At 42.4% G+C, this 19552-nt stretch overlaps 2 protein-coding genes across 2 annotated transcripts; one reads left to right on the forward strand and one right to left on the reverse strand.

Moving 5' to 3' along the window:
- Positions 1–147: 147 nt before the first annotated feature.
- LOC141006233 (uncharacterized) lies at positions 148–5706 on the reverse strand. The gene is made up of 7 exons (XM_073478382.1): positions 5574–5706; positions 4970–5179; positions 3559–3867; positions 2989–3472; positions 2644–2874; positions 1988–2179; positions 148–1874 (listed from the first exon to the last, which is right to left on the reverse strand). The coding sequence occupies exons 3-7, from the start codon at positions 3856–3858 to the stop codon at positions 1567–1569; spliced, it is 1515 nt and encodes a 504-aa protein (XP_073334483.1). The 5' UTR covers positions 3859–3867; positions 4970–5179; positions 5574–5706; the 3' UTR covers positions 148–1566.
- A 2700-nt stretch (positions 5707–8406) lies between these two features.
- On the forward strand, positions 8407–18317 carry LOC141006074 (sorting nexin-18-like). Its single transcript, XM_073478180.1, has 4 exons — positions 8407–9285; positions 9745–10038; positions 11277–11659; positions 16098–18317. Exons 1-4 carry the CDS (start codon positions 8555–8557, stop codon positions 16322–16324), a joined length of 1635 nt encoding a protein of 544 aa, XP_073334281.1. The 5' UTR covers positions 8407–8554; the 3' UTR covers positions 16325–18317.
- Positions 18318–19552: the final 1235 nt, after the last annotated feature.

Consider the following 19552-nt stretch of genomic DNA (forward strand, 5'->3'; position numbering starts at 1 on the left):
CAGTTTTAATTTTTTCTAAACACAAAAAGAGGGTTTAAATACATAGTCTTTGGATATGTTTACATTATAGGTTCTTGTGATCAGATTTATTTATTTTGCTCACGTATGATCTTTGTCTTTTTAAGCAAAAAAAAGGGAACAGATGTCTGTTTTGAAAGCCTATGTTTAATGCTTTTTTAAAATTTTAACCACACACAAAAATGACAGCTTTTTTTTTTTTTTTAAATGCCACATCATACCCCAAGGGTAAAGGCGGATGTATCCCTTTTCTAATGTTAAAAGGTAACAGCTAACTGCTGCTAACTGTAGCTGCCCTTAGGTAGTTAACTTGGTCAGCTGTACATTTAGTAGTAGACTGGGATTCATAATGATGCTAATAATGCTCGTGGTTTTCAGTGGTTTATGGTAACAGTGTAGTAACAGTGGTCGGCAGCACACAAAATAACCTATGTAACAGAATAAACACTACTTGATCGTGTAAAAAAACTTTTTCTTCAAGCCACTGAAGCTTGAATACAAAAAAGTCCCTTATTTATCAGACTACTGTTTAATTATTTTTCAGCTGACAGAGAGGGGATGACATACAGCAAAGGGCCACAGGTTTCTTAAAGGCTGAATTTGACTATGATTAATTCTGAGCTGCCATGACTGCAGCATCAAATATTCATAAACAGTTTTGGTGGGAGGAGAATTTAAGAAAAACGTTTTCTTTCCCACCACAATATTGCACAGATGTTTCACATACATACGAGGAGAAATGCACCAGACAGGTGGCAGAGACTTATTTCTATACCCACAGTAGCAGATATGTGTATCTGTAATGCAGCCACATAATCATCAGAAGTACATTAGACTGAAAAAGACAGACTTGCAATGTAATTACTGGAATACGTTGTAAAGCACCATGGACTCGGATAGTAGAGGAAGAATGTGTTTTCTGTTTGTGCTGAATTTTAGTTTTATATGTAGAGTGTGGGGGAAACATCGAAGGTCCAGAACATTCTGGCCTCATAGGATGTCATAGGTACCCTGTATAAATGTTAGGCCCGATAAGGTATGGATGAGGGCATAGTGCCATCTGCTCTATGAGTTTATATCTCTCATGGTCTTTGCAAACTTAGCGATTCGAAGCTGCTGTAGATCCCCGACATACCAAAGCTGACTGTTTGTGTAAACTCGTAGGATGGCCTTCGATTGATCTATGGTTGCAGACTTACTGTCTTCTACCCATTTTCTTTCTATTCCTCACTCGGCCAGAGGTGAGAAGCTCTACAGTAACTTTTCCCTTCTTTGTTGTTAAACAGATAACCATGTATGGGAGGGATGCTTTCTGAGCTGAAGATATAATCTGAACATTGGGGAGACTCGAGAGTATTAACACGACATCGCACTGTGCAGACAGATGTGCTGTTATTTTGTTCCTCCTTGATCAAGTTTGTATAAACTACTTCAACTTAAGTGATCAGTGTCTCTTAGTCTTCTTCATCTCTCCTGAATGGTCAAGCGATCCGAAATTCCACAACATAGAGAAGTGTGCATCGATGTGATTCAGTCTATCTGTATCTGTCACTTGGACACAATGGGCAACAGTTCGCCTTTTGCCTTCATCATCTTGATCTTGGCTTTAATGTTGTCGTCCATCGCCTGTCTGCAGCGGAGGGCGTAATGTGCCAGCGTCTCCTCCTTCTCATCCCACGGTGCCAGAGCGTGAAACACCTCCGGAGCGGCCAGGCTGAGCTCAGCTATCGCCGCCGTACGGGAGATAGTGTTGCGGTCCACGCCGACCCGGTCAAAGGCAACCTTCATGGAAACACTGCGGCGAAACTCTTGCAGGGCTGCCATGTAGCGCGCTATCACACCCACCACGTTTTTCACTGGAGAGGAGACATAAAGGGACGGTGAGACACAGCAGTATGAACAAAAAACAAATAAATGCGCAATATGACTAGTGTCAGTGATACAGTGTGGTTTATTGTCATGTCCTTACTCCTGACTCGGGTGTTTTCTCCATCTCGGCTCCTCTTGCTCTTCAGGATCCGGTGGCACTCCAGAGGGTGAAGGTCCATTTCTTCAAATGAGTCAAACAGTGTTGGCGAATCAGAGCCTGCCACATCATCAGGAGAGGTCATGTGTGAACTTCCTGGTTCCATCTGATTGGTGCGACGATGCAACCTCCTCTCTAGAACCAGCAATAGAAAAATTACAACTCTAAATTTGATGAACGTGTTTCATTCTAACATTGCCAATGCTAGCTAGCTAATATTAGGCCAGTACAGCATGTTGGGCACATCCTGAAGAACTCAGCTATTCCTATGGGTTTTTTTCTACAAACTGGCAACTACCACAACTGCTGATCGCTGACATAACACGGAAAACACATGATACCAACGCCATTATACTATTGACTGACAAACATTGTTAGAACTGGAACCGACTGTCAGAATTCTTTCACACACAAACACAACAATCTTTTTTTGGACCCGACAAACATTGTAAAATTATTGATTCACAAGTAGCATGCAAAAATACACAAAAACAGGTGTGATTTTTACCTCAACGTGTCAACCAACTGTTAATTTTACCGGGAGTAAATGTTACAGTGACATAATTCATCGACAGCTGGACTTCCAATCCAAACTCTACCTGGCCGCAGTTTGTCCTGCAGGAAGTCGCAGATGAGCGCCGCTTTTGCGGCGAGTTCATGCTGCAGCAGCTCTTTGTCCTGCTTCAGACTGGAGATCATCTCTGTCATCTTCTGGTTGCGGCTGCGTTCTGCACACAGTAGCTCTCGCAGCCTCGTCAGCTCATTGTGCCCCCCTGTGGATTTACATCCCCAAGAAACACACTCACACTCAGTAACAGGGAGACAGACAGCTGGATAAAAACACACACATGAGCATGAATTTAACTTATTTTGGAGTATTTTAGAAAAATCAAGTTTTTTTCACGATGACATAAAACTAAAAATCCCTCACAACAAAGCTGTACCTGCAATCTTCCCTGTAGTCTCAGTGGTAGAGCTGCATCTTTTGCTGTGTTCCGTGGTCCCTGTTGTGGCGCTGCGTCCTCCCAGCAGCTCCATCTCTGGGTCCACTAACCCCTCATCACCCATTACCTGTCCATGCATGTGCTGAGAGCTGGGTGGGAGGGGCTTGTTGGGCAACAGTGTGTGTGCGATTTCACAGTGTGTGTCTGGTGTGGCCTGACAAGCCAGCGAAACAGCGTCTGTCACTGCTATGTTAGCAGCTGTGTCAAAATCCTCTGCTGAGGTTGCTTCCTGCTTGACCTTCTTCCCGGCACCTGCTCCACCTGGTGCCCCACCTCTTTTCCTGGATGGGCGGGGCTCGTAGTCGCCATCGTCATCGGTGGCCGAGGAGTCGCATCCAGCAATGTCAAACAGCCGGCTGCTGAACTCCTCCCCCTCTGACGCTGCTTCGCTACAAGAGAGGTCACATGATGCCCTCACTGTCACCTGGGAGGTAAGACAGAGAGAACAGATGAGACGCTCCACTGATTCAAGATTCAAGATTTTACAAACAGAACATCTCAAGTCTTTACCTTATTGGATGGACGCCCTCCAACAAACCTCTCCTGGCCCTGGCCGGTATTTGCTGAGCCTCCAGAGCCATTGCCATGGTCACTGAGGGGCCAGTGGTAGGCGTGTCCCGCGCTGCAGCCCCACACAGCGACAGGGACACTGCTGCCATGGTGACCGGGTTCTGGGGTCAGCACATTGCGGTAAGAACCAGTGGTGGGGCGCTGCAGGCTGGGGATGAGGTTGCAGATGGTGCCGTGGCTGTGAGCCCAACGGACGAGTTTACACAGACTGTCAGAGGTGGTCTGAACCGGGTCGCACATGGTGGAAACCTAGAGAAGAGATAAGGGATATACAGTGTCTAGACTGTGCTGCCATTGGTTGTTTAGTGTATAGCAATTGTTAAGGCTGCCACATATTAAATCACTTCATTAAGGGTTTTAGTTTGGACCTTTAAGTCATTTACTATAATAATGTTAGAGTCAAAATTGAAGTAGTTTATATTAAGTAGCAGCATTTAGTCCAACCAGCAGTGAGATGTCACTGTTGGGTAGATTTAAAGGATGCTCACAAAGCAACACTGTTCATAAAATAAGCACAGCAGTAATATCAGATGTATGGAGGGCATTAAGGGCCAAAACTAATACACAAATAATTATAGAATTAAATGCTTAAATAATATTTATTTATTCATTCATATATTTATTTCATACTTTCATGTATCCATAGAATAACTTATTGCAGCAAAATAAATCAATCTGTCATGGCCTCTAACCGGTGAATGAACAGTATTACAAACCCAAAAGGCTTGTCTGTCAATCGAGCGACAAGTTTGTGCTGAGAAGCTTGTGTGTTTGTGTAATGTGTTCCCCATTCAGGTGCCACTTGAATTTTAGCACGGATTTCAGTGGCTGCAGCAATTTCTCTCTTTTTCTTCTGCCTCCGTACTATTGTGGGAGGTGTCAAAGAAGAACTATACTCCACTGTCAAAGAGAACCGAGACTTGTTCACTCGTTGTGTCTGTAATACTGTTCATTTACTGATCAGAGGCTTTAACCCACCCCTTGACTGTCTAAAAAATGACTGATTTATTTACTGCCTTAAGTAACAGTCTGGAAAGTAAGGGAAGTATTAATTAATTAATTAATTAATTAAATCAAATTATAAATTGATGAATACATGTATTAGTAAGTAAGTAAGAATGTATAAATACACACAGAAATATGAAACGGTAAATCCACATATAAACGTAAGATTTATATTTTATATATATATGTCTCTCCTATTTTGTGATTTATTTATTTATTGTGACAAATAAGCATCAAATTATAGTACACAATTAGATAAAATACGCTGATTAATCGATTGTTTGGGTGATTTTTGTATTTTGTCTTAAAAACATTGTTTGGAATAATACACCTCACGTGTTTTTACCTTTCCTCCTCTATCTCCTTCACCTTCCTTCCTATCCTGTTATCCTCCTCCTCTTCCTCTCCACTCCACCTGGTTTAACAAGGTGTTTGTGGTGCTGCTGTGGCTTCATTTGACACTTCCCGGCTCCTGTTCTAGTAGTTTCAAACAGCAGTTTTCCAAAGCGTAGAAGAAGAAGAAGTGGCACAGAGCTGCTACAGCGAGCAGCTCCCCCTGGTGGCCAAAACAAGCACAACACGAGTGAGACATCAACCACAGACGCGGCTGGTTTGCTCTTTCTCACCACGTTAGCTATCATTTTACTTTCCAAGTCTGTCTTTTCAGACACAAACAAAAAAGGGGAAGATATCGGCGGACAGCTCCACCCGGGGACAGGTCACCAGAAGAAAGGGGGACTGTCTCTGGAAGACAGGGACGTGTTGTCACACTCACACACAATAACAACAAGCTGGATGAGTGAATTGTGTCTTACTTTAAACTACACTCAGACCACTATCGAGGATAAACGGAGATATTTATCGACCATCATACATGTCTATGTGCACACCACGATTCATCAGGGACCAGAACAAAGCTCACACCACCCATCAACATGTCTCATATTTACCTTTTATCAACAGACATTAAAACAGTCCGGCTCTGAGTCCACACAGCATCACATCCTCCTCATTTATCCCGCATGTGTCGGCCGCTTCAGACAATATTGTTATGACGCTAATAATGTTTGATTAAATAACATGAATATCACCCATAATTATCAAATTCCTTGTCTGGAGGGTTTAACATGGCCAGATTTACACGTGAAAGTCGCTTTACTGCCATCAGCTGGACAGGAGGAGGAACTGTTGTCTCCTCTCACTGTGTGATGTAACACTGACCTCTTGTGGCCGGTATGAGTCATCGCACACTGAATTATATTATATTATATTATATTATATTATATTATATTATATTATATTATATTATATTATATTATATTATCCCTCTATATTTAATGAAGAACAATGTTCCTGTGAGAACAATCCTTGTAAAATAGTCGCTTTTCATACAGTTTAAAAGATTTGGACGTCCACACTTTATTTGGGGGAATAGGTCTAATAAATATACTTTAAAGGAAGTACCTATGCTTCAAAAAATGCAGAAACAGTAATTTTATGAAAGGATTTGTAATTCTTAGCTGCAGTCAGATTAGTCTATGGGCAAGTTTTGCGTAAACAGACCTACATTTGGGGAAATTCAAAGACACCCTCCACTCAAAAATGTGTTTTGCTCAATGTTATAGAACACAGTCAGACACTTGAAGGCTTTTTGAAATTAATCTGCTGAAGGGGGGAAGTTTTATTGTGTTTACTTTGAATGTAAGATGTGTACACATGAGCAGGATTTTGTGACAGCATAACTAGTTTGAAAGACAAATATGGTCTAGTGTTCAACTTACACAAGTGTGATGTGGAAACTTGAAGCCTCCAGTGCACGCAGACTGAAAATGAAGTAGAGGACAGTTTGGATACAGCTGAATTTTTGACAGAAACAATATTTGCATACTCACAGATTTTGTGTTTTTCTGTGGGGGAGAAGCAGACGTGTTTTAAAGAAGTTTAAATTTTTAGGTAGGTTTATTGAACCTACCTTATTAGAGAAAAAATGCTGTTCAAATAGTATATTTAATCATATTTAAAGGGTTTTTTTCTAACCACAATAACACCTCAATAAACTTAAAATTCATCTTTTTATTGGGGAGTTGTGACACAGAAGGGAAAAAAAATACACTTAAGATTTTTGACCATGATGAAAAAGATCCCAATATAAACCATACACCATACCTGACTCTGTCCCTTAATTGCAGCCTAATAAAAGTGTTTCCAGCCTTTATTTGAGTTACATTTGCAGTTTATTTGCAAGTCAGTACACTGTTTAATATGAGTTAGCTGAATTTGCAGTTGGGTAATGTAGCCCATTCAATGTTGTCTTAAAGTAAATCTTATAATTACATTACAGTAAACTAATAATAGTAATAATAACAATAATAATAATACATCCTAAGAATTGGGATGTTTCTTTTAAAGCCATATAATAATTAAAGCTGCATGGAACCATAAATAGAGAACAAACCTCCAGATTTGTGCAAGGACATAAAAATATTCTTTGGTATTTGATCTTTTAAGCCCATTTACTTTGTTTATGTGGCGGACCCTGCCACCTTTCTAGCTTCAAACAGTGTTCTCTGGACCTTATTTTCCTCTGAGAACAGCTTGTTTATTCAGTTATGGAACAAATATATAATATATCTGAGTTTGTATTATTAGCTCATCAATATCGTAAATATTAAAATTCTGAGTTTGAATTGCCTCTCTAAAATTACACAGTGCCCCTTTAAGAAGGTAGGAATACAAATTTAGAAATATTGATTTGATATATTTCCATAACTTAATGAACAAGCGTTCAAGCCGGGAACAAGGTCCCCAGAACACTGTTTGAAGTTAGAAAGGTGGCAGGGTCTGCCACATATAAACAAAGTAAAACAGTATGAATATATGTTGTCCTTTGAGGACAGTTGGTTTAATTTGTATTAAAAATATATCAATGAAGATTTTTCTCTTCCTATTTTAAAATGTCTTCCCCAAAACTACATAGTGCACCTTTAAAGTCTCGTCCTGTGGAGAAAATGTGATGCAGTGTATAAATGTAATATAGGTTCTCAATAAATGCAAGAAAATGAGTTGGGCTTGTTATATGTGCCTATAAATGGTTAAATTACAGAAGTGTTGGCAAGTTGTAGTTTAAATCCGAGTATTTTTTCCTAAAAATGGAGGTTTAATGCAGAAATATATTTTTCTAAACCCATGAGATTATTTGTCAGTAATAATCCGGCTAATTAATAATATAAGTGGCAGCCATTATATCATTATACGATTAATACCATTAGACTCGATGACGTGTCCTACAGAACTGGACATTTATTTCTATAACGAGGTTCATGTCAGCCCAGATAAAAGCTCTGTGTGGGTTTTGCTTTTTCCATGTATGACTCCAGTGACATGACTGGACTCGCTCCTGGCTCCACCCTCCGTTACTCAGCCAGTCTACTACGTGTTAAGACTGGTGCCTTTAACTTACAAGCATCTCGGGGAGAGGAGGAGACACGGAGGACTTTCCCCCCGGCTCTTATCTGGAGGAATAAAGCAGCTATACAACCCCGAGGAAGTCCGTCAGCTTTAAAACTCGAACCGGCATCAGAAAAACTTCCCATCAGGACTGGCTTCATCTCCGCTTTCCGCCTTGGATTAAGTTCTGGATGGAAACAAGTGATATTTGAACCCGCAGAGAGGAGGTGGGTGTCGGGTACAACCCTGTGTGTTTCTGCTCTTGTTCTTTTTATGCACGGATCTCTGATACGAGCCTGTTTGCTTATTACAAAAGTGGGAAGGAAAAAAAACCTCCCAGTTGTTGCTGTTGCGTGATCTAAACCCTGCTCAAGTTTCAGACTGATCTTTAAAGGTCTAATCCGGGAAGAAAAGAAAGTTGTTGAGGCAGACTTTGCAGTGAAAGACAAGACACAAACATAAAAGTGACAGAAGTCCTGAAGTTATGGCGTTAAAGGCCAGAGTGTTGTACGACTTCCACTCTGAGAACCCAGGAGAGATCTCCATAACAGAGAATGAGCTGGTGACTCTGTTCAGCGAGGAGGAGCTGGAGGGCTGGCTGGAGGGGGAGAACAGCAGGGGGGAGGCTGGCCTCTTCCCTGCCTCCTATGTGGAGATCGTCAAGGACCACATCACCTCCAACACCAACAACAACGGCTTCTCCTCGCCCAAAACCAAAGCCCAGACTCCCACCCACACCTCCTACACGTCCAGTGGCAGCGGTGGAGGCAGCTTCCACACCAGCCAGGGCAGTGATGACGACTGGGACGACGACTGGGACGACAGCTCCCCTGCGACCGATGCGCCTCAGGGTATGGGCACCACGCCCCCCTTGTACCCGGTGACCTCCTCCTTGCCGGGGCGGCGTGAGAGCGCCCAGTCTCATCAGCAGCAGGCAAAGAGCTCGGCGACAGTGGGGAGGAACCTCAACAGGTTCTCCACCTTCGTCAAGTCCGGAGGGGAGGCCTTCCTGCTCGGGGAGGCCTCGGCTTTTGTGAAGGATGGAGACAAGATCTGCGTGGTGATGGGGAAGCATGGACCAGAGTGGCAGGAGGACCCATACCCATTCACGTGCACCATCGACGACCCCACCAAGCAGACCAAGTTCAAGGGCATGAAGAGCTACATGTCCTACGGCCTGACCCCGACGCACACCAACGTACAAGTCAACCGCAGGTACAGCCTCTCTTCCTCCTTCTCTTCCTCCTCCTCTTCCCTCTCTGGGGTTTCCGAACTGGGCTTATTTCTTCACCGGATCCCCCCCAACACCCACACACTCCGAATAAATGTTTCTGTGGCTTTTCCTGTGGCCGCAATTGTTCACACAAAATGGCAAAAACAGAGCTGACTTATGGCCTCTTGCCCTCTGGAGTCCTCAGGAATCTCCCCCCCCTTTCCTCTCTGAGATTCCCTCTGCACCTTTTACATTGTTTCCCTGTCAGTAGGCCTGTCATTTCCAACCAACACTTACTCCCTTACATTTCCACTTGGTCCTGCTGGGAAAACACTTCGACAACTTGCTCCTTCGTTTTCACTCCTTCTCACCACATTTCTCTGCCCTTTACCCCACTTCCTAATCATTCCCTTCTCCCTCACAAATCCTGCCACCTGTCTCCACTTCCATCCTCCCCGCAGGTATAAACACTTCGACTGGCTGTACGCCCGGCTTGTAGAGCGCTTCCCCGTCATCTCGGTGCCCCACCTGCCAGAGAAACAGGCCACTGGACGCTTCGAGGAGGACTTCATCTCCAAGCGTAGGAAGGGACTGATCTGGTGGATGAACCACATGACCAGCCACCCCGTGCTGGCACGCTGCGACGTCTTCCAGCATTTCCTAACGTGCGGGGCGGATGAGAAGGCGTGGAAACAGGGCAAGAGGAAGGCAGAGAGGGACGAGCTGGTCGGGGCCAATTTCTTCCTCACAATCAGGTAGGAGGCTGGGTTGTAGAGAAGCTGTGGGTTCAATTCGTGAATGTATTTCATATAGAAACCTGATTCCAGCAGGTTGGACCGAGTTGCAGAAATGTTTTATTGAACTAAAACATCAGGTTTGTCGTCAGGCAGTAGCAGTTGGGGTTTTTACGTCTGGGATAGGGAAATGGGCCAACAAATCTCAACTTAACACAAATATTAAAACATTACCTTGTCTGTGAACATTTGTGAGTCATGTCTAATAGATTTTCATCAGCAAAGGTGGTTTTATAATGGTGTGTTCACTACCAGTAAAGCAAGTTTGACCACAGAGTCAATTGTGTTTAGTCACGTTACTCATAGGGTGTTTATCTGCCCCAAACCGCCAAATTACTATACTGTACATTAGCCTTAACCAACGTTAGCAAGCAACGGTACACAAAGTGTGTGTGTGTTTAAATCCCAAAAGTAAAAAGTAATCTTCGAGCTCTCCTCTAGTCAGTAAACGGCTCCGGATCAGAGCAGAATCTGATGAGACTTGGGGTGTTGATCTACCTCTGCACCCAACTCTATAGATGGCTCTGGACAGCGAGCAACTTGTGTAACTTCAAGCACAGCGGTATCGGATCGGTACTCCATGTCAGTCGAAGTTAATCGAAGTCATAGAAGGAGAAATCCATTGTAGAAGAGGCATAGAGACCCACATGTCCACCAACAAGAGCAGCAAATACACCGGAATGCGTTGATGATGCAACCCAGAATGGCTTTTCAATAAGGGCCGTGGTCCTCACTTTCGTAACTTGAAAAAGTATCACTCTGGTTGCTTTATTGTGGTCTTACACTCTCACTCTACTTCTGTAACCAGCCACTGAACTTATCAGGTTCCAGCCCAGATTGTACAAGGCATGCTGGGAAATGTATGCAGTTATAGAAGGTCATAGCATATCATAGAGATAAAAATCAAGGCTGTGGTGTTGGGTTACGTCGTAGTATAAAGTAGGTATAAAGTAGCAGTGTAGCATATTTTCCCTTCAGCAAGACGCACTGTTATCAGTATTCCTTGTTTCTAACTGTGACTGGAAGCTTTCATCATAGGGAGTGCCTGATAGTGAGGATGAGATAAGTGGGAGAAATAATCTGCTCTCACATGTTTGTGTAATAAAGTTGATGTAATGCTTGAATTAAAAACATCACAAAGGATTTCAAAATAAAGCTTCAAAGTCTTAAATGACCGTCTTTTTCATTATTTTCTTTAGCACGCCTTCTGTCCCACTGGACCTCCACGAAGTGGAGAGCAAGATCGAGGGCTTCAAGAGCTTCACCAAGAGAATGGACGAGAACAGCGTGGTCGTGAACACCACCATCAACGAGTTCGCTCGCAAACAGGCGGTTGGGTTCAAGAAGGAGTACCAGAAAGTCGGACAGGCCTTCAAACTGCTGGCGCAGGCGTTCGAGCTGGACCAGCAGGCCTACTCAGTGGGCCTGAACAAAGCCATCTCCGACACCGGTGAGGCCTACGAGGCCATTGGAGAGTATTTTGCTGAGCAGCCGCGGCAGGACCTGGATCCTATTTCTGACCTGCTGGACCTCTACAGAGGACATCTGGCCAATTTCCCTGACATCATCCATGTGCAGAAAGGTGGGTCAGTGTGTGTGTGTGTGTGTGTGTTCATGACTGCAGGAGTGTTAAAGTCTGAGCTCTTTAACACACCTATATTTCCACTTTCGAGGTGAGATGTAAATGCCAAACACGTCACAGCCTTGAAATAAACCAAGAAACTGTGCAGGGCTGTGTCGAGCAACGGCAGAAGTGCTGACATAAAATGCATTAAACTCTTCAACATGCCAGCAAGAAATGGAACACATGCAGGACCTATCTTCACAGGGAGGTCAGAAGTCAGAGGATAGCTTGAAGTAGAGCTGGTAGAGAGTGAGCGGTCAGGACTCTTGCTCATGGATGCCTGTGCAGGGTGGAGGGTTGAATCCAGAGAGGATTAACACGAGGCCTTTCGCTGAGTTTCCATGCTGCAGGCTGTACAATCTCTTCTGAAACAAAAGATTTATTTATTTTTAGTTGCATTAGAAGATAATTAATGACATTTCCAAAGGCCATCCAGCCCGCAGCCGCCCTATCTATTAATCATGTCAGTCCGAAGGCAGACAATACACAGTCCCTGATTCTGACTGTTTCAACATCTGTTTTCATTTACTGAATTGCAGTTTGAATCTAGGTTGAAAACTGAAACCCATGGCCAGTCCATTGTAACACTCTGGGTAGTGTGAGAGCCTGTACTTGCTCATTGAAAAACACAAACACAGAAACACACACACACACAGACACACACAGACATGTACAAAGGACTTGCAGAGGAGTTAGCTTGTTAGTTCCATGCAGGTCGGGAGGAGGGAGGTGCTCCTGGCACACAAAGTCCTGACGTTGGCCAAAACCTAGAGGCACTGTTTCTATAGTCCGCTGAGCTCTGTTCTCTAGATACAATCACAGCGCCGAGCTATGGAAACACAGTCTGAATCCCAATAGTCCCTGTGACTGACGGGACTTCACCTACTTTCTGATTGACAAATAACACATTGTTGTGCGTCCCTGAAAGAGCCTCTAACACTCTAACTGGTTTGAACATGTCGCTCATTTCTGCTGCACTGGAAGACACTGTTCCTATTATTGAAGCCTCGACTAATAGGTTTAAATTTAAATAGATTACATGAAGAAATACTTCACAAAAACGAATTATCTAATCATCCCATTCTGATGGAAACTGAGGAGAAGTTTACAGGAATACTGAAGTAGATGGGGACTTTTTTTTTCCAAACGTAAAAAACTAAAACATAAAATGGTTCCTTACAACTTCCCTCCAGAAGCCCCAAGATCTCAAACTGATTTGAAAAGATGTTATTTATATCCTTTTCAAGCCAAGATCTTTGCAGTAGCTGCTAAGCTAAAAGTGTTAGTGCGCACTCCATCTAGCTTGTGTGCATGAGCTTGACCGCACGTTGAGGGTATATATACCCAAACTGTCACTAAGCTAACTCATTAGCTAAAACAACTTTATCGTATCCCTTAAAAATTAACCAAGTAGTAACAGGGACATTATACTACTCATAGTAATGTCACAGGATATGATACCATTATTTCTGCTTTCACTGTTCTCACTTCTGGAAACCACAGCTTAGATTTAGATTTGTGGAAGGAAGGGAGACAGCAGTCTGTCTTTCTTTCTTTCAGCCCAAATTTCCACCAAATTTCATTGGAATCAGTCGAAGCAGAACATGTAGGGATGACGCATTTTTGTCGGCCAACCCGGAAGATAGCATCGCCCTGGTTCCCTCGACAGGGCATTTTGGATTATTGCAGAAAATAAGCTCTGTGGCAAACATGATCTTATGATACTTACATGTTTCGTTGTGTTTCTAGCTATTTAATGTTGTAAATTAAATCACTAGAAGTGAAAAGCTAACGTTAGGCTATAAACAAACTGTTGTGGTCGCACGACTTCAACGTCACCACAACTAAGCGTCTTACGACACGATTACTTTACAAGTTTTCTGTAAACAGAGCGACCTACATGTTGTAAAGTTTGAGTCAGCCTGTAAAGACAGACTAGTGAGCAGAGTCTCCGTGTTTGGCCTGATGACGTTTGATGTCCGTGACAACTTCTCTTTTTAAGTGCTTTATAATTAAATTGTGGGGACTTTATTGATGTATTTTATGTCGTAGAACAAATCTTGTAAAAATCTTCAGTCTTTGGTGACCACAGACCTTATTTCAGGCATTTAACTGGAAACCCATTCAAGAAACCCATTGACTTTGAGACGGGGGAACCAGAAGTGCAAAAATGCGACCAGATTCCCGGATTTAGGAATTTAGTTGCAAATTGATTGACCAACAAGTGTATTACTGATACAAAGAGACTCATTGACTCTAAATTCTTGAATTGTGCCCAGCATGTGGTAGATCATATAATCAGTCATGGCTGGGATATAAAGGCATAGACTCTGAGTTACTCATTATTGCTGCGTTGTTTTGTCTGCTTAGTAACATCATCCCCACAATGCAAAGTCTGCACTTCTGTCAGTTGTGAAATAACTACCTTCAACAATGGATGGCTGGTTTAGTCACAGTTTCCATAAACAGTCAATTTCGTGAAGGACTCAAATTGAGAGAAAGCTGATGAGAAGTAGTGTAAATGTATAAGAAATCTTTTTTTTCTGCCTTTCTTTTCTTTTTTTTTAGCATTTGATGACATTCTTTTGACTTGGCACACAATGAAACCCTGACTGCAGGAGTTTCACGTCTACATTCCCCAAATATCTATCTCATTTGGGCGCTGAACATTTATCTAGTACCAACCGAATTACAAAATCAAGTCAATATTGCAGCACAGATTGGTGAGAGAAACCACCGCTGGGCTCTTAAGGTGGACGGCTTTGTTGACCTTAAGGTCCCTAAATGTACAGTGTCATCTGACTGTCCCGGTTCTGTCTGTGAGGTCCAGAGGCTACATCTGATTTGAATGAGGGGAGATTCCTGGGCCTCTTGTCCTGTGTTGCCCTGGGACTGCAGGAATGCAAAATGGAGCGGTCTCAGGATTAGCTTCCCCTCCTCCTCTTTTCTTCTCCCTCTTTTCCTCCTGGTCATACAGCGAGTTGAAGAGAAGTCGGAAGAAAAGGAAGAGGGGAGGGCTGTGTGTATGTGTGCGAGGGCGCAGATAGTCACAGAGCCGGACAAGTTTCCCACCAGCCAGCAGTACAAGAGTTCAGATTACAGCTCTGTAATCGCCTTGGCAGCAAGGAGAGCAAAGTCCAAGTTAATTTCGGTTCGTTAGCGTTCTTAGTAGGTATGGTGTGTATTTTCCACGAGTGCGTACGAGGGTGAGATAAAGGGAGAGACAGATCAAGAGACTGTAGGTCAACGAGGTCAGGAAGGAGGGCGAGAGTGACGGCTACCAGCAAGCTCATCATTTCCTTCGCACGCCGTAATGTTAGAGCCTGACTCTCTGAGTTCCTCTTCATCCATTTCTTCGTGGGTCATGTCCGCCCAAACTGCGCTACTTCCCCCACGAAAGTTTAGTCACACTAAACTAGACACTCTGAGTCACAGATGTGCGTTGGGTGACTGCAAGGAAACAAAGAGAGTATGCAAACCAGCTCATGTCTGTAGTATTCAAATAAAATGTTATGGCCAGCTTGGAGAATTTCCCTGTCCTTCTTCCTGGCAGTCTTTTTAACTGTGGTTTGTACAAGCTTGTCCCGTAATCTCAGTGAGAGGGTAGGATCACAGTGTTACATACGTACATGTTCACTCCAAGAGAAAAGTTTTCAGCACATAACATTGTAATGACGTCATGAGTTTTGTTGGTAATTAGCACCTACATTACATCTGACAATTGTTACAGACCTGTGATTTGTATTTAAAACAGTGGTGTTCCACTCAGAAACTGTGGGGCGCCAAATCGCACAAAACTAACAATTCCTACATAATGCTACCTTAATTTGTACAAAATCCAAAATCTAAAAGGTTGTTTTGTTGTTTTTTTTTTGTCGCTAAGTTAAGCCAACTGTCTCCTGGCGGCAGCTTCTTAATAGACAGATATGAGCGCAGCATCAAAATTCAGTCATCAGAAGACTATGCAGTGAGACAGCTGAATACAGAGATGTGTAAAAAAAAAACTACAGATGAGTGAGTACACCTTATTCTGTGTCTGCTCAACCAACTACATCACCTGTATCTGTATGTGCAATGGTTGGGGCTTACCCGAAGTTAGTTAATTTAAGCCTAAAATTGATATAAGTTTATCAGATGTTGCTATTATTGATGAGAAAACTATTAATAGAACTGCCCTAGAATCGTCCCTGTCCAGCAAAACAGAGTAAACTGACCATTTTGAGCCTGGTTTCAAGGCTGCGTTTTTAGTCGTTGGCCTGTGATTTTACAGAAGTTGTTTTACTGGAACTAATCCACTAAGTTCTATTTTTAGTTCGGCTCTGTGCTTCATAAACCTGCCACACATTCTCAGTCTTCTCCCTCTCTGTCTCTCCCTCCCTCCCCCATCCTCTTCCAGGTGCACTGACCAAGGTGAAAGACTGTCCAAAGCAGGAGGGTGACCTCCACGACCGCTGCAACATCATTTCCTGTGCCACTCTGGCAGAGATCCAGCACTTCCACCGCACACGCGTACGGGACTTCCGTTCGCAGATGCAGCACCATCTCCGTCAGCAGATCGGCTTCTTCCAGAAGATCACCTCCAAGCTGGAGGACGTACTTCAGAGATACGACGATGACCAGTGAGAAAGAGGGGGAGGAGACGGAGAAGTTGGATTGTAAAGGCCTTGAGGAAATGGAGGGCATCTTGTTGTCCTTTAAGAGAGAAAACTATTTGCTGTGATGGATCCTGGGCCTGGTATAAGTGTTTGAGGAAATATACCACTCTTTTTAAAAAATATATAGGTCACTGGACTGTGGAATGACGACTTCTTGGATTATCTGGACGGCTCTGATGAATGTACCAGCAACAGGGATTTTGCTGACGCCCCAGGCACATCTTGCAACTCAGCGGGACTGTAACGATATTAAAAACAGCTGCTCTCAACATGACGGGGCCGCCTCTCGATTCCCGGTTTCAGGGTCACGTGATCTCTCCATGCCTCCTCTGCCTCACCACTTCAAGGAAACCCTCCATCTGGGAACACGGTCACTCGACATACACGTAGAGATGAACCTCCCCAAATCACTTAAACTGGATGTTTTAATGATTGAAAGACAGGACTTTTAGACTTTAATGTTTTATGTTCTCTCTCTATATGTGTCTGTTTTTACTTGAATGACCTGTTCAGTATTGTTTCGACGGAACATGACAGCATGCAAGTGATTGTTGATGGAAAGTGGGCATAATCTAATCTGTTGAATCACTTAAGTAGTTTCATTACAGCTTGAGATTTGACCTACTTCTTCTGATGTCTGGCATCTCTCACAACTCAGATCTTCACTCTATTATCATTTGGAGCCCACTGTTCTGCATTATGCTTTATGTGTTGCCAGACCTTAAATAAGAGTTGATTTCAGACTCAGATTTTATTTTTTTCATGGACTCGGTTTGTTTTGAGGTCAGGGGGTTTAGGGTGCAAACATTTCAACACGTAGGATTGCATTGGATGCTTCTTGGCTTCAAGTTGTGAACACAGATTTTCCAGTTTAAAGCCACTGTGTTGACTTCTTATGTGATCATAGCATATTTGAAATTCTTTTGTTTTTTGTTTCTTTGCAAAAAAGTTCGACAATCTTGATATGGGCGTTTCTGAAACCACACTCTACACCTTCTCCCTCCCCACCTCCCATTCCATTTGTGCGTCTGGGTGGCAGGTCCGCCACATTAGGTGCCATCCCAAACCAAATAGTCTGGAGTGGAAGTGGGTTAGAAAACCTTCTGACAATGAGTGTACACAATGCTGACTTATGGACCGCGTGCAATGCTGTGTTGTGTTCGTTGAGGAAGATGCTCCACACAATTATTAAAAAAGTGAAAATTGCTACAGATTGTCACATAGAGCTCCTTTAAAGCAGCTTATAAACAGAAAAAAGAAATGCCGCTTCCAAAAGATGCTGATAGGAAACAAAGCTTGCCACAAAACTTGCCGCTGCCCTACATCTTAATGAAGGGCGATTCATTAAGGAGTGGGAGCTGGGAGGGTCCGGTTTGAGGGAGGCCCTATATGCTGTCTTTTTTGATCCTACCAATCGAGGGCGCTGAAGTTAGAATTTTTTCGAATTCTACATATAGTGGCTTTAAAGAGGGTTGCTCGTCTCAGTTTGCTAACCAGCTACTTTAAAATATTCTTGTTAAACCAGTAAGTGACCAAAATAAACTCACAAAACTGTTTGTTGATGCTGAGGTAGTAAATCTTGGCATCCTGGAGCACAGACATACTGTATCTATGTCCTGGAGAGACTTTCTACAGACATCCTGTATTGATTTAACAAGAAACACAACATTTCATTACAGTGCCTTTGTTTCTTAACCCTTTTAATGTAACACAACAGAACAGCATTTCATTAAATAAATGAAAGTAGAATTTATTTCTGTCATATATCTGCATTGTTGTCTGTTTCTTAAAATATAACTTATAGTTTCATTTGACCCATTCTGTCTTTCAATTTCAATTAATGTTTTGACGAATATTAATGTTTTAATTATATTTAAGGTATATGTTCAATTCAATTTTTGTGTTTGAGTTGTCACATGTGAACGCCAACACTGTTTATTAAAATCAGAGAAGAGCCAAAGTCAGCCACCCTAATCAGCTGCTTTTGTCATTAAACATGCAAAACCACAAACAACTGACATCTACCTTTTTATCAGTTAATAAATTCACCCTGATTTATTTATTTATTTATTTTTATTTTTTACTAATAATAGTGCTGATTGTTCTTAGTTCAGGTCATACAAAACAATGTTGCTAAAGAGATGAAAATGCCACATATATGACAGTCTGAGAACTTTTTTCTCAGCAGCACATGTACGTAAAGCTGATCAGATCTTATATCAATCTGCAGTGGAGAACAGCATTACATCCACTTATTTATATAAAAATGACAGATTGTTGCTTTAAATCACACTCACTTTTTTTAACAAGACACCTGCTCCATTATATTTTTCATTTACATCTGTATTATGTGTGTTTTCAGTGCAAAGAGGAGCTGTTATCATTTGTCTTTCCTGTGGAGGCAGCAGCAGTCCAGTCCCTGATATCTGACACCAGAGTTCACAGACTGCAGGTCGTGTTACCGCAGTCGCAGGTTCTTCATTATTTAGACCAGCCTCTTTCTCCTCTCCTACCTTTTTATTTTCTTCTTCACTATATTTTGGTAATTATCATTTCAAATGATCATTCTTGGTTATTCTGAATTACCTAATACTTTCACTTCATAAATATGTTCTTAAAATTAGTTTATACATGATTCTTCCACTTCATTCAAGAAACAAAGCTCTCCTGCGCTTTAAATGCTGCACCGAATCCACCAAGTTTTAAAGTTTCACAGCAGGATGATCTGTTGGTCAGGCTAGTCATGGTGTAATTTGAAACATGTACGTACAAACACACAAATTATATGGGTCAGTGCACATCTGGAAACATTCACGTACTGACTTTGAATATTTACCTTGAGGCTAAAGCTTTGTCCTTGATTATTGAATCTCTCTGCCGGCTGAGGCCTACTTTTACAAGTTACATAAAACCTCAAGGTAGTTTATGTAATCGTCATAAAATACCGCCATACAACCGATGTAAAGAATAGACAATTGTGTGTGTTCAAGTACTCGGCTTATAATGTGTGCGTCATCACTGTCAGCAGATGAACAGCCTGTTGCTGTTGATCGTTAAAGGAGACCTGTTATGCTTTTTGTTTTTTTCCTTTCCTTCAGTGTTTTATATTGTACTGTATTTCTTGTGCTTGTAAAAGATCTTGAAAGTTAAAAAGGTCAAAGTCTGGACCAACAGAAGCTCCTCTCTCCCACAGAAA

Source organism: Pagrus major, chromosome 12 (genome assembly GCF_040436345.1).
Source record: "Pagrus major chromosome 12, Pma_NU_1.0".
Classification (NCBI taxonomy): domain Eukaryota; kingdom Metazoa; phylum Chordata; class Actinopteri; order Spariformes; family Sparidae; genus Pagrus; species Pagrus major.